At 36.7% G+C, this 14,992-nt stretch overlaps 1 protein-coding gene across 2 annotated transcripts in view; it reads left to right on the forward strand.

The window, feature by feature from the left end:
• The first annotated feature begins 6,210 nt into the window (after window positions 1-6,210).
• Window positions 6,211-14,992, forward strand: part of LOC310649626 (cell division cycle protein 27 homolog) — a 37,536-nt gene continuing 28,754 nt past the window's right edge. For both annotated transcript variants that reach the window (XM_083378225.1, XM_083378226.1), the window contains exons 1-3: window positions 6,211-6,754; window positions 13,003-13,078; window positions 14,229-14,376. In XM_083378225.1, the coding sequence (XP_083234351.1) occupies window positions 6,728-6,754; window positions 13,003-13,078; window positions 14,229-14,376 (251 nt within the window). In that variant the 5' untranslated portion in view covers window positions 6,211-6,727. The remainder of the gene's footprint in view (window positions 6,755-13,002; window positions 13,079-14,228; window positions 14,377-14,992) is intronic.

Below are 14,992 nucleotides of genomic sequence, written 5' to 3' on the forward strand. Positions count from 1 at the left end.
AACAAATATCTAGAATCTTTCCCATATGGCAAGAAATGGTTTTTGTCAGGGGAATTCAGCAAAAGTCCAGCTAGAATAGGCTTTGGTGATCATCTTTGACTGTCACATATATACAGGCTTCCAGATGCAATTTAAAGTGCTGGTTTTCATCTATAAAACCTTTCACGGTAAACCTTTCATGGCATGACTGCAAGTCTCCAACTTTCTCTCTTCATCCCACAAAATCTGGCCCAATGAGCATGCTTCAGGTTCCTTCTATCAAAGTATTCTTCACAAGGCATAATTAGTATTAAGAAATTATCAGAAAATGTAGCAATGGCCACTAATTTGGACAAGCGGGCAAGGGGAAGGGTGAATACATTTATGGAAGATAGTCTACCAAGGAGCAGGACAGCACACTTCCAAATACCAACTGCAGCAAAATAACTGACAAGAATAAAATGCTCCGCTTTCTTCTTCAAACATTCCTGAGGCATCTGTCAGCTACTATGAGAAAAAAAGTGCTAAACTAAGAGACCTTGATAGCAGGCCAAGCTTATCATATTAGATCATTGCTCCATGGATACAAGACAACTTAAGAATGAATTCACAGCATTCCATTATCAGTAGCAACATTCCAGGGTTGTATTTGGGTAACACTGGAAGATACGTAATTTTCCTTACAAGAGTGGGGGATGTTTACCTACCACCTTTCAGTGGTAGGTAAACATAACTGTAAAAAGCAGAAGACAGCATGGTTGTTTGGAGTGGGGGAAGATCTCCAATCTATTCCTAAGCAAAAATAAGATGCATGCAAACTTTGACATGCTCTTCACCACTACAGGATTGATGTATCACAACTTGCATAATAAAACAGACCTTAAATTCGATACAATTTAAGGTGCATTTCATTAAAAGTAGATTACTTGCACACTTATTCTACATGTATTTAATACTTTTCCTGTTTTGAAATATGAAAATTATAATTCAACAGCAGTTCTGAATAAATCGTATGACAGGGATCACAGGTTGTGCTTTCTTGTTCTCTTAAAACCATTTTTTTTAAAAAAGAAGAGAACACCTGGCTTAAGATTTTCCTCACTGTTTTGTGACATTTGTTTGATCAAAGACTACTGAGTGAAGTTTGATTCCTCATGACTACATGAATATATTCAACTTGCGCTCTTTGCATGTATTGTTTTGACCTCCCCATCTTTTCTATAGCCTTAGATTCCCAGTTGTCTTCTATCTAAATATTATCCAAGTTTGATCCTGCTTAAATCATATTTTCTAATGGTATGTTTTAGACCAATGGATAATAATTCTACACATGGAGGACTTGAGGTACAAAATTAATTTGCTACAAATTGTAATTATATATTTATTTTAAATAAAAGTTAAAATCACTAGTAATTTCTGTTGGCAGACAAGTTTTTATAGAATTGACATATACTATGATAATATTTCTTCAAATTGAAACTATACTTCCTGAATATCAATAGTTAGACATTCTCCACGATAAAGGCACTGTTAATTTGGATGACCCTGTACTTTGCTGATATAAGTTTGGCCCATTTCAATTCTTTATACTTTCCTCAAATCTTATCATGAGTTGCTATTCAGACAGGCCCTTCTAAAGAAAAGGAGGCCATATAACACACAGTATGTTTTATTACAGATTTTTGTTGGCATCAGCTGTCTCCCTCTCCTTCAAAATTTCCTGTCACAACTGGAGAAGGAGGACAATATAAATAGAAACCTAACAGGAGTGAATTCTCCCAGGACAATGGCCAACACTCAGCTGTTTCCTTTTAAAGTTTGGAAGCATTTTCTTCTTTAGCTCCTAGGATAGCAGAAGATTTAAAAGGCAGGGGTGCTTGAAAAGAAACAAAAATAGCAATCTATTCAAGGAGAGCCTTTGCTGACATTTGTTGAGTTTAAGAAAACAATTCATACCAAAGATAGTTTTGATAATGGTAGCATGAATTTAGTCAATGAAGGGGTAGAAAAAGGTGACCAAAGAAAGCTAAGAGAATAGTGCATAAAATTACCAGTGATCAAGCTTGAACCTGTAAAATCAGGTTTACCTCATCTCAGAATGAGTATTGTTGGTCAATGATTAAATGAAAAGAAAATTCATTTATATAACCCAAGAATAAGATATAATTTTGCCCTCTAATCAAGCCCCATTTAGGATTATCCATAGGCTACAATTGAACTTATGTCCTTATGAGGGACAATGAAACAAATCAAAGATCAGGCATCATATACCAAGTCCAGTACAACAACTGTGAAAATAACTATGTGGGCCAAACTGGAAAAAAGCTATCTACCAGACTGCACGAGCACTCCCTGGCTATTAAAAGACATGATCCACTATGCCTTATTTATTTATTTATTTATTTATTTATTTATTTATTTATTTATTTATTTATTTAATTACATTTATATACCGCCCTTTCCCGAAGGACTCAGGGCGGTTTACAGGGTGATTAAAAACAAAAATACAAAAGTTAAAAACAGATTTAAAAAATTATATTCGTCCCTGCATAAGTAAAACCCCAGTTAAAATTGAAATTAAAACCAAAATTAAAATTCTCAGCCTGGGCCAGAGAGCTCGAAGAGCCAGGTCTTCAGGTCCCGGCGGAATGAACGGAGGTCGGGGGCAGTCCTAAGCTCCACTGGCAGCTGGTTCCAAAGGGCAGGCACACCCACTGAGAAGGCCCTATCCCTGGGTGTCGTCCGCCGGCAATCTCTTACAGGTGGCACCCTGAGAAGACCCTCCCTGTGGGAGCACACTGGACGAAGGGAGCTTGATGCCGGCAGCAGGTGTTCCCTCAGATATCCCGGACCCAAGCCATTTAGGGCTTTATAGGTCATCACCAGCACCTTGAATCTCCGTCCACAAGGACTCAGAAGGACACAAGTTCAATCTACCCAGGACCACAATTATAACTCAAAGTCAAGGAGAGAAAGAGAATTCCACAAGGCCTAGTTCTCCACCAACCAGTGAACAGACACATTAACATCGACCCCTCCTGCCAACCACTGAGACCAAGAAAGCTGCTTCAACTGAAATACTGGAAGCAACATTCCAAACAAACTGAACACAATTCAAACCGCACTGAAGATGCCCTCCCAGAGAGGAAACATTTGCAACCTAATTACCAAGCCTGGAGATCAAATCAAAGGCCCAGCTACCAACCAGAGCTACTAGTATTCAAATACATCTCAAAATCATATATTTAAAACTATATATGTGTATGTGTGTTTGTGTGTGAGAATAATAGTAATAGTAATAGTAATAATAATAATAATATAAAGTTGGAAGGGACCTTGGAGGTCATCTAGTCCAACCCCCTGCTCAGGCAGGAAACCCTATGCCATTTCAGACAAATGGCTGTCCAGTCTCTTCTTAAAAACTTCCAGTGTTGGAGCATTTACAGCTTCTGGAGGCAGATTGTTCCACTGATTAATTGTTCTAACTCAGGGGTTTCCAACTGGGAGTGCTTGCACCCTCTGGGGTGCAAGACGATATTCCAGGGGGTGCCAAAACTTGGGTTTTCAAAATTATACTGTATATGCATAATTTGTTGCCGTTATTTTGAAATTTGTAAGGGGTGCAAGAATATATCAGAAGCATTCTAGGGGTGCGGGGTATAGAAAAGGTTAGGTGCTGCTGTTCTAACTGTATATATGTGTATATATGGTTTTATTTTGATGTTATAAGTGATGTGGGCAGCAAACAAATTTAACAAATAAAATGTCCATGTTAAATGACAATAAGACAAGCGAGCAAATACTGAAGTTTCAATGTTATAGGGAATCAGCATATTGTTGTCTGTCTAGCAATTAAAGCTAGGCTTTTTACATTGTTTTTCATCTGACACTCACTAAGTAATAATCTAGACTAAAGGATTTTGAATACAGTACTAATTTTATCTATATTAATTGATCTACTTTTCTTGGCAAAATTCCATCTAAATTACATGCTTATTTAATAGCTCAGAGTTGGATTGGCTTTTAAACCTTTCCTTTTGACATGTTATCTTGCTATAAATCTTGGAATTTGAGATGGCTGCAGAGAGATATTTGTTGTCCCCAAGTATGTGAAGGATTTCACCCAGAAGATTGGGCAAACATTTTCAGAATTGTTGTAGATGATAGCACTGTAATTTAAGAAAATAAATTTTGATTAAAATCAGAAAAAATCCCATTAGTAAAAGTTCTTTAACAGTGGAATAGACCACTAAGGGAGTTAAAATCCTTTTTTAAACAAAAATCCTCCAGAGAGCCACTGCTAGGCTGTACTGACAATAACAGAATATTCCAATTCTCTCACTATTTGCTTATTTATTTATATCCTGTCTTTATTTTTACAAATAATTCAAGTTGGAAAATATATCCTGAACACCTTCCTCCTACTCTTTTCCTTTCAACAACTTGTGAGGGGATTAGGCTGAGAGTAAGTGACTAGTTCAAAGTTACCCAGCCAGCCTTCATGGCTGAAGCAAAACTTATCTAAAATTCAATTGCTTAGCTTTTTTCAGTAAGTCAATTATTACCTTCTCACCAGGTTTAAGACTGGCTCTCTCAGAAGAGGGTTAGGGTTAGAAACTTGATTAGAAATTAGGATATTCTGTAACATTTGCAGATACACAGCTTAACATTAGAGGTAACACTTCCTTTGCCATCCCATACCCAAAGAAGTAATCCCCAATGATAGACAGTGTGATTTAACAGTCTAGGATGCCACGTTATATTTTGTATAGTACATAGTGATCTCATTTTGAATTATTGCTTATCAATAATTATGGAATTTATTTTCAGTTAAACATTTTACCACAGGGCTACAATTCCAGCTTTTCTGATGGAAGTAGATTAAACCTTGTTTCACCAAAACTTTTTTTTTAAACTCTACAATAATATGCTTTGACTTAGTCTTGAGTCATGGTGACTACGACAAACCCCCTAAAGTGTTCTTAGCAATACTTTCAAAAATGTAGTACCTAGTACCTGCTGGCTGGACACCATAAAGGATGATCACCAGGAAGACTATGGCGAATCTGAAGGAGGTGGTGCAAGGGGCATAGAGCATGCTGATCCATAAAATGGCCAAGGTCAAACATAACTGAATGGTTGACAATGACGACAGCGGGATGTACTTGCCTAATCAGACTGGTGTACAATTTGGAGGTCCTCTTGAACTCACAGTTCCTGCCTTTGTGAACCAATTGTGAACCAAATGTGCACATTCCTCATGGTGATTTATGTCTTACTTCCTGCTTGGATTACAGTAGGGTATGCTCTGAAATCCTATTTTGTTGTATCCTGGATATATGCTTTCTCTATGGCTGCCCTGTGGAATAGCATTCCCCCTCACCCCACCCCAATAATTGGATGGGCCTGCCCATTAACCATTCAAAGGCTCTGAAGTCCTATTTTTTTTTCTCTCAACCTTGACAATTTTGAAATGTAGAATTCCCAGTGGCTGAGAATTTCTGGAAATTGACGTCCATACATCTTCAAGTTACCAAGGTTGAGAAACAATGCTCCAGGCTTTTCGGTCAGGCTGTTAGGTGAGCTCCTTAGTGTTAGTGATGTGATTTTTTTTTGTTGGTTAGTCGTGTATTTTGGGAGTTATTGTTTAATCAGGTGGTTTTGAGCTTAAACTGCTGTGATAGTTTTAATCTTATGAAATGGGTGCCTCTATAAACCCTTAAAATAAACAAATATATTGAATCTTGATCACACCTCTCTCTCACCTCTCTTTTACCTTAGTAAAATTGGCCCAGTTTAATCTGAGTCTCCCCATTTAGTTCTGGATGCCATAGTTTCGGTCTTCTTGCATTCACTCAAGTTTAATGATTAAAAAATAGGCTATCCTTTAACAGGGTATTTTTTTATCCGATACTTTCCTCTCAAGATAGTTCCTGAGCTTGTACAGAATACTTTTCTATACCCCCACCCCACCGGCATATAAATATTTATGGAGTATCATAAACTAAACATTTTCAATAAGTGTATACAAATACAGCATTTCTCTCAATCGGGACTCAAAAAGTTCTCAAACACCCGCCTCTCCCTTCGGCAGCTTGGGTGTTTCCGGCTATCGTTCCTCTATTTCCGAAATAAGAGAGAAACCTCCTCGGTCAATTTTTGATATTCCAATCTTCTTCAACATGTTATCATTTTCATGAGTTATGTACAGTACATACAGTAGACATAAGATGGTGACGTAATTTACTTTTGATCAATATGGTTTTCCGGATCACTTCGGCTCTTTCCGTCACGATAAAGCCGAGACCGGACGATGCTTTGGTGACTTCAATTAAGAGAGCACAGTCCAAGACCGACTCGCTTTCGCTTTCTTTCGGCACTTTCCGTCAAGAACGAAGAAGCCTGGCCTTCGAGTTCGTTCACGTCCTTTCCGTCTCCGCTCGGGAAGGAGCAGCGGAAGAGGTCTTGCCTTCGGATCTTTTCGTCACTTTCCGTCGACTGCTCGGCAACACTCGGCTCATGACGGGCTGGGGCCTTCCTTTCCCTTTCCTTACCTCCTTCACGGCCCAGTTAACGGTCGCTGCCAGTTTAAATGAGACGTGATCCGGGTCGTTGTCGCGCCACACCCTGAGGCGGTGTCTGAGTCTGTCAGGAGGAGGGGGGAGAGAGAAAAGAGAGAAGGGGGCTCCCTTCCCCCCCAACCCCAATTTCATCCGGGTCCTGTCCCTGAGTGGGGAGTCGGGGCAGGATGACGGTGCTGCAGGAACCCGTCCAGGTACGGACACCGGTGGCGAAGGGCCTGTACTGGGGAGGGGAGAAACGAAAGCAGGAGACAGAGGAAAGGAGCCTCAGGAGAAAGAAGGGTTCCTGCTCTTCTTTTTTTATTGATAAGATACGGCTCCTTTACAAACTCCCTTTGCTCCTTTCAGGGAATGGGGGATGGAGGATGGCGGTGCAAGAGAATCTTCTGTAATCTCACTTTCTTAGTTTACAGCAGTGCTTTTTTGCCTTTGTGAATGTCGCGTTCGCACTTCGACTGTCCCTGCACCGGTAAATCAGTCCAGTTCTCTCTGGAAGGAACGATGTTTTTAAAAATTGCCTTTTGCATTTCGTGTTTTTAATTCTCCCTCCCACCTTTCCTGGACTAACTTAAACACATTCTCTCAACTCTCAAAGACCTCTTGGGTCCCCAAGGATCACACTTTGTTTTTTTGTCCTTTTAGACACCTGTAGTGTAAGCGTCTTCCCCACATGAACCCTCTCTCATTAATCCCTGTCCCATCTCTCCCATTGAAGGCTTTCCTTTTATTACTCCCTTAAACACACACACATACCAAACACCAAATAGTCACTTAAATTAATATCTGGCTTTTACAGCATAATGATCTTCTAATGGTTTCAATCCAGTCCATGATACTAAATAAATCTATGCCTGTTTAGTAGCATTGGATATTCTTTAATTATCATAATTCCTGTCAGCTTCTCCTTTTGCACGAAGGATTTACATTCGCATTGCTTGTTTATATATAATCTGATTATGCTATCTGATTATTCTCTAATTGGCAAAAAGGCCCTCTACCACTACAGTCCTTCTCATTCTCCAATATATTTGTAGCTCCAGCTGAGGAGGCCCCATATTTTCAGTTTCTGCCTTGCTGCACAAAGACTGGCTAGGGCTGGATTACTATTCAGATCTAGAAACTTGTATTACTTCTTCAAATGCCAACCCTGTATTGAACTGAAGAGTTTTGCAAAATTTACAAGTGTCTTAAAATGTTTTAAGGGCCTAGCAGATCAGACAATTGCACTATGCCAGCTTTTGTTTATGTTGCTTTCTATTTCTTTAGTATAACAATGCAGTTTTCTGTGTTCTTCACACTGATGGGATGGGCTTGGGTTTTATTAATCTGTTTTAACCTACTTTTTAATGTGTTTTAATTTATTCATGGGCATTTTGTTTAATCGTTTTTAATTTTTGTATCTTGTTTTTTAATATGTATTGCCCTGTTCACCACCCTGAATCCTTCGGGAGAAAGGCGGTATACAAATAAAATTAATAATAATAATAATTTCATTTCAAACCATATTTTTATTTTCAGCTTCCTAAATTTTCTCATCTTGTGTATTTTACAATATCATGGACTTGTGCTCTACAAATTACAATTTATTTTCCCATTGTACTTACTGATTGTTCATCCATTTTCATTGTAAGTTCATTGGCATCTTTTTCTGAGAGCAAGCTTCAAGTTTCTTAAAAATTTCAAACAAAAAGAAAATCTTTATTGTGTAAAGCCAGGGCCAGAAGTCAAATCATAACATTCTGTTGAGGGCTTCTCTTCCCTCCCCCCCCCCTGAGAATTGTAGGCACCATCTAAAAGCTTTAATATTCAATCATTGGTGCCCACCTCATCTTTAGTCCTGGTTGACAGCTGGAGTAAATAATGACTTAAGCAATGAACACAATCATTTCCAGGTGTCCATTTTCAGATCACAGAATCAGATAACTCTCCGATCTCAATGAAATTAGGGGCAATGAAACAAAGGAGAAGACAACTATAATGACAATGGAGAAAAACCTGAGGTGCATCTGCCTGAACCTAAACAACCTGTGCTAGAAATTCTATTCTATGATACAAATAATGGTGAAAAAATTTACTTTTCCATTAGTGGTTCCAGTATGTGACTATATTAATATATTGCAGCAAAAACAGCTAAGAGATTATGGCATCTTTAAAACTAACCAATTTATTTTTGCATGGCAGATACATTGAGGTTTTTTTTAATGCTATGTTTTTTCACCATTGTTAAATTTTCACTGATTTTTCTTCTAACTTTGAGACTCTTAAACTAGGATTAACTTTATAATTTCTGCTAACTAATTTATAAGACATTTATAGATAGACTGCTTGCATTAATACTGATTTGGAATCCATCTTAGAAGAACCAATTAATGTACTTTTGGCAATTGTTCCATTTTATGGATTGTTTTCAATGCTGAATGAAAGTGTGAACATCATTCTTGGAAGTATCAGGTTGGACAATTGTGAATTGTCCTTCATGATTAATTAAAATAACCATTGAAAATTGCCCAGTTGATGGAGGTGATTATTGCTTATAATATTTACTTAGAAAATAGTAGTGGCTGTCTGCTGCAGGAACTAGATGTTATCACATTAGACAATAACAGGGCAGTTGGCTCATATTTTGCCCTTGAAAAAGATGATTGCAATGAATCAGTTCCTAGACTGATACTTCTAATTAATATTAGCTAATATCCAATACAAGTTTTGGGGAATTTTCTCTAGAAAATCTTATTTCCAAATTTTCTACTACGGTAGGAAAAACAACAAATAGAAGATGTTTTTTCAAAATATTTCCAGTCTCCATGTCTTCCTTATTGGAATTTTATAACAACTTGTATTATAAAATGACTGAATTTATTTAGCGTATGGCATATCATACATGGACTAGCAATATATATGAACATTTCATCTATCAATGACTGTATTATTTGACTGTATTATAAATTACTGGTTAAGGGGCCTAGGTATCATGGTTATTGAAAAAGTAGAACAAAGTTGAATATCTTTTTTCTATCTGCCCAGTTGAATATCTTTTTTCTATCTGCCCAAAGACCAGGAATATTCAATAAGACAAATTTGTCGGCCAAAAAATAAAACAGTCCTCAATTTACAACCATCTGATTAAATTTGATTAATGACTGTTCAAAATTACAATGGCACTGAAAGAAGTGACATGACCAGTTCTCATACTTATGACCATTGCATCATCTCTATAGTCAAATGATCATATTTAGGATGCTTAGCAACTGGCATGTATTTACAATGGCTGCAGTGTCCTGGAGTCTTGGGACAGCTATTTGCAGTTTCTGACAAAATCAATTGGGGAAACCAGATACACTTAACAACTGCATGAGTCACTTAAAAACTAGTGCTTCTCTTAACAACCATGGGAGAAAAGTTGTAAAATGGGATAAGATTTACTTAATAACTGCCTTGCTTAGCAATGGATATTTTGGTTGCTGTTTTACAATTATAAGTATTTTTCTTAGTGTGATTTCAGGTGCACTATACTTAATGTAAGGGACGCGGTGGCTCAGTGGGTTAGGATGCTGAGCTTGTTGATCAGAAGGTCGGCAGTTTGGTGGGTTGAATCCCGAGTGCTGCGTAACAGAGTAAGCACCTGTTACTTGTCCCAGCTTCTGCCAACCTAGCAGTTCGAAAGCACGTAATAATGCAAGTAGAAAAATAGGGACCACTACAGTGGGAAGGTAACAGCGTTCCGTGCACCTTTGGCGTCTAGTCATGCCGGCCACATGACCACGGAGACGTCCTCGGACAAACACTGGCTCTTCGGCTTTGAAACAGAGATGAGCACCGGCCCCTAGAGTTGGAAACGACTAGCACGCATGTGCGCGGGAACCTTTACCTTTACCTTTTTATACTTAATGTATGGTTTTCTTTAATATTGTTCTTGTTGGTATAATTTATTTATTTGTTTTTATTCTACCTTTATTATTTTTATAAATAACTCAAGGTAGCAATTATATCCAATATAACTTCCTCCTCCTATTTTCCCCATAATAACCCTGTGTGATAGGTTAGGCTGAGCTGAGAGGGAGGTTGGCTCCCTCTCATGAAATGAGGGCAGGTCACATCCTAACACTATATTTCCCTTAGATATTTAGAAGAGTTGGTAGTATGTATATTTCTGCATCAAACTTATGTGATTTTTCCAGTAGTCGTGAATTTAAATTATATTTGCAGACATAGTACAAAAAGATTTGATGGACTTTCTGCAATAGAGTAGGACTAAATTTTCTTCTCTATCAATAAATCAGATGTCCTCTATTAGTTTTAGGATCTTTCATCTGTTTTTTTAAAACATCCAAGTTCTAACCACATCCAACCTTGTTTAGTATTGAGCCCAAGGAAGGGGGGGGGCAAGTGCTATACCTAATATTGCTCAGCACACAAGCCAAAATGGCTGGAATCATTAGAAACAATTACAAACTGATTTTTTGTTATTGAGTTCAATTCCAGTCACAGTAAATGAACTATTGTTATTTTATTTATCTGGTTACTCTAACAGGAGGAATGAAATGGAAATAAAGAAGTTTTAGGGCTCCATTTTAAAGTGGGTAATATTATTAAAATATTGCAATATTACTATGAATGAATATAGTATTATACAGCTTTTCCCAAACAAATCTTAATTAAAAATTTTCTATGTTTTGACTGAATGTCCACGGATATTATAGACATATAGTCATCAATCGCTGAATTATCAGTTCTTGTGCAATATTTATTTGTTTAATTTTTTCTAACCCATTTGCTTCCAGCCAAGTCAGCCCAAATATGGGTATTTTCAGGAGCAACAAGGGATGGCAAATGATGACAGGTGCATGATTATATCATTGCACAAATATGTCTTAGTTATTTTGTCAGCTGTTGTAATGCAAGTGCATAATTATGATATTTGCATAATGGCACTATGCAAGTGTCATTTTGGCACCATAATATAACCCTTAAAACTTTGGTTACAAAAAAGACATTGAAATGCCAACCTTTTTTTTAAAGCTAGTGTAACTGGATTATTGATTGATGTATGGGTTTGAGAGTTGGACACTAAGAATGCCTGATCAGAGAAGAATTATTGCCTTTGAACTGTGGTGCTGGCATAAATTATTGCATATACCACGGTCAGCTAGAACAATCAACAGAGAGATGTTGAATTATATAAAACCAGAAACATCACTAGAAGCCAAAATCACAAAACTACATCTGATTTACTTTGGCCATGTCCTACATGCAAATTTATTGGAGAAGTCAGTGATACTAGGAATGGTTAATGGGTCAAGAAGAAGGGGCAAGCAAAGAACTTGCTGGCTTGATACCATCAAAGCTGATATAAAGATGAACATCCAGTAGCTGACAGAAGCTGTGCTTGACAGAGTAGCATAGAGACCATTTGCCTACCAGTATAGTCAGTAAGAGTCAAGACATGATTTGAATGGTGAAAACTACTAAACTATTGTATTAATATTGCTAACTTTTAGTTATATTTTATAAATTTCAGTGTAGTTATTAAAATGGATGCAATATTTTCTGACTGTTGGTTTATAATTAGTATTGAATATTTGGAAATCAAATTCTGTTTTTAGGGAAGATGCAAACTATTAATAAAGCTTTTTTCTACTTTTATATTAACAGACATTTATCCTAACTTTATTAGATACATGTAAAAAGTTTTCCATAATCACACATGTTCTTTTCACTGACTGTTTAATTCAATTTATAGCCTGTGCTTCTATCTATATTATACTCAGTTAATATAAATGTAAATTAAAATATAAATAATTGAAATTAAAGCACAATAATAAAATCTTTATAGATAGACTTCAAAAGCCCAGTTGAAGAAGAAAGAATCCTTTTCTGAAAGTGGAAAAACATACCTTCTTAAGAGTACATTCCAATGCAGGAAAGCACCCCGACTTGCACAAAAAATAGGCTTCAGAAAGTACAGGCATATTAAGATTTATCTATTTGTTGCCAAAAAAGTGGGACAATATAACATAACAGCTTTTGTTCAAGTTTCCTGTATATGGCCAGATATGTAAGGCTGCAATCAAAACATGTCCATGGTTTTAGCTATGCTTAGTCTTATCCATATAGCAACAACAGTATGTTTCATATTAAGTTTATTGGCTGAAATGTTTTTTTGTATTTCAAAAAAGAGTTTAATTTTACTTTCTCTTTCCAATTTGCTTGTCAATCCAGATCAGTCCTCAAGGTGGCTTAAAGTAACAAAACCAGAATAGGTTAATTAGTTAATTATTAATTACTATGCATTTCAAAACATTATTACAGTTTTAAAAACAAAACATAATTTCAGGTAAATATGTTGACATGTAAATATATTTGGAAATACATTTATTCATCTTTTGCTTGCATCTGGTTAACAATAAATATTTTTTCTTCTTTTCTCTCCCCTTTCTCACAGGCTGCTATATGGCAAGCACTTAACCACTATGCTTATCGGGATGCTGTGTTTTTGGCAGAGAGACTGTATGCAGAAGGTATGAACCTACTCTGATATAAATATTTGCACTATTTACAGAATTGTCAAAGTACTTTGAAGTTTTTTTCCAGCATTATCCATGAAATCTAAATGATAATGTGGTTTGATCGATAGCACAGATGGCATCTGTATACAGCAGAGTAGTATATAGGAGCATTCTTTTAAGCTTGAAAAAATAGTTTTAATAGATAGCATTCTGAGTAATAGTCCATTGATAGTACTGTAATAACTTTTTAAAAGCTAAAATATAGGCTTCTTTGTCAGATCAGCCCTCAGCTGGAAGGAGGTCGTATTCTGTAATCTAAATGTATGAAAATTGGGCAATATTTAAAGTTGTAGAAAGTATTATTATATACTGAATTGTACTTTATTGTGTTACATTATTTCATGTTTACATAATCAAAAATAGAGCATGTACACAAGTAAAGGATGATGCTCGATAGACATAGGGAAAGATGCTGGCCTAGAGAATATTTTTCCTCTTTACTTATGACATTGGTCAATATTAATGTACAGTTTTTAAAGCCTTTCCTCATTTCCCTCTATGCACAGCACAAACATGTCCTAGCAGCATTTTTTGTTACTGTTGTTCCTGATCACATGATATTATTCATGGATGATAGAAACTGGTCATTTTTAGCTGTGCTAGTATTAATATTTTTCCTCTTATTATATTTTTGCTCAAAGGTATTATTGCTCAAAAGTATAGGCTCCAGGTATTAAAATGTATTAGACTATGTCATCTATTAGCTGGGTGAGGTCAGTTAATTGCTGCAGTTTGAAACAAAGGCTATATGGATACGGCTGGGCAAAGAGAAAAGGCAACCTCTGCTGATACAGTTTTCTGAAACTCAAAGGTGGATGGCTAGCATTTCAAGAACAGTGGATAAAGGCCTAACATCAAACAGAATAGAGTGAGCTCATGATTGTTCATAGTACAACCTAATATATTGTCATAAATTTCTAAGTTATGAAGAACTCTTGGTGCTTGCCAACAAAACGGCTGTAATTACAATGTAAAGCAACAATTGGAGATCCTCAAGAGTAGTTTGGCAAGAAAGTTGCCACAAAATACTATGCACCTTAACTGTTTGCATCCAGAAGTTCAGGGCTAAGCAACTGATATTTTTTCATCTTTATTTCTTCAGTACATTCAGAAGATGCTCTCTTCCTACTGGCAACCTGTTACTATCGCTCAGGAAAAGCTTACAAGGCATACAGACTCCTTAAAGGACACAGTTGTACCACCCCACAGTGTAAATATTTGCTTGCCAAGTGCTGCATTGATCTTGGCAAGTAAGTTGTCCCTACATTTGTTAGCATTGTGTATTATACATTTCTCTTTATAAAATATGTGTCACCATTTTGTAGATTTTCAGCTTTGGGTCTATTCACTTTGATGTACAAAAGCAAAGTCTTGTAAAAGAAAAAGTGAAGACATAGAAATATTGTCTTAAAACTAATATGATACAATTTTAAAGTATACTGCTCACATCTCTACAATGCTGCTTTAGGTGTGCTGTAAATATTAAGTCAGGGGTATCAAACTCACAACATCATGTGACATGTTGTGACACATCGTGACTTTTCTGCCATTGCCGGCAATGGGGTGGGTGCGGTTATGCTATGATGCATCTGGCCCATGGGCTGACAATGTGACACCCCTGTATTAAGTAGTCTATGGACTGGTTCAGATTTTAAGGAAAAAAACATGAAATGACTTATGTAGACCTCCACATGAAGGAGTAGAGCAGCTCTATTCTTCTATGGAGTTGTGAAGGGTAGCAGCAGAGTGCTAAGAAAAAGTAAAACCAGTCTAAGCAGTTGCCAACAAATGTCTGAGTACTTCCACATGCTCCAAAGGATTGATAACCCTAGTATTAAGTATGGAAGAAGTGTAATGATTATGTTT

This window comes from Vipera ursinii, assembly GCF_947247035.1.
Source record: "Vipera ursinii genome assembly, chromosome: Z".
Classification (NCBI taxonomy): domain Eukaryota; kingdom Metazoa; phylum Chordata; class Lepidosauria; order Squamata; family Viperidae; genus Vipera; species Vipera ursinii.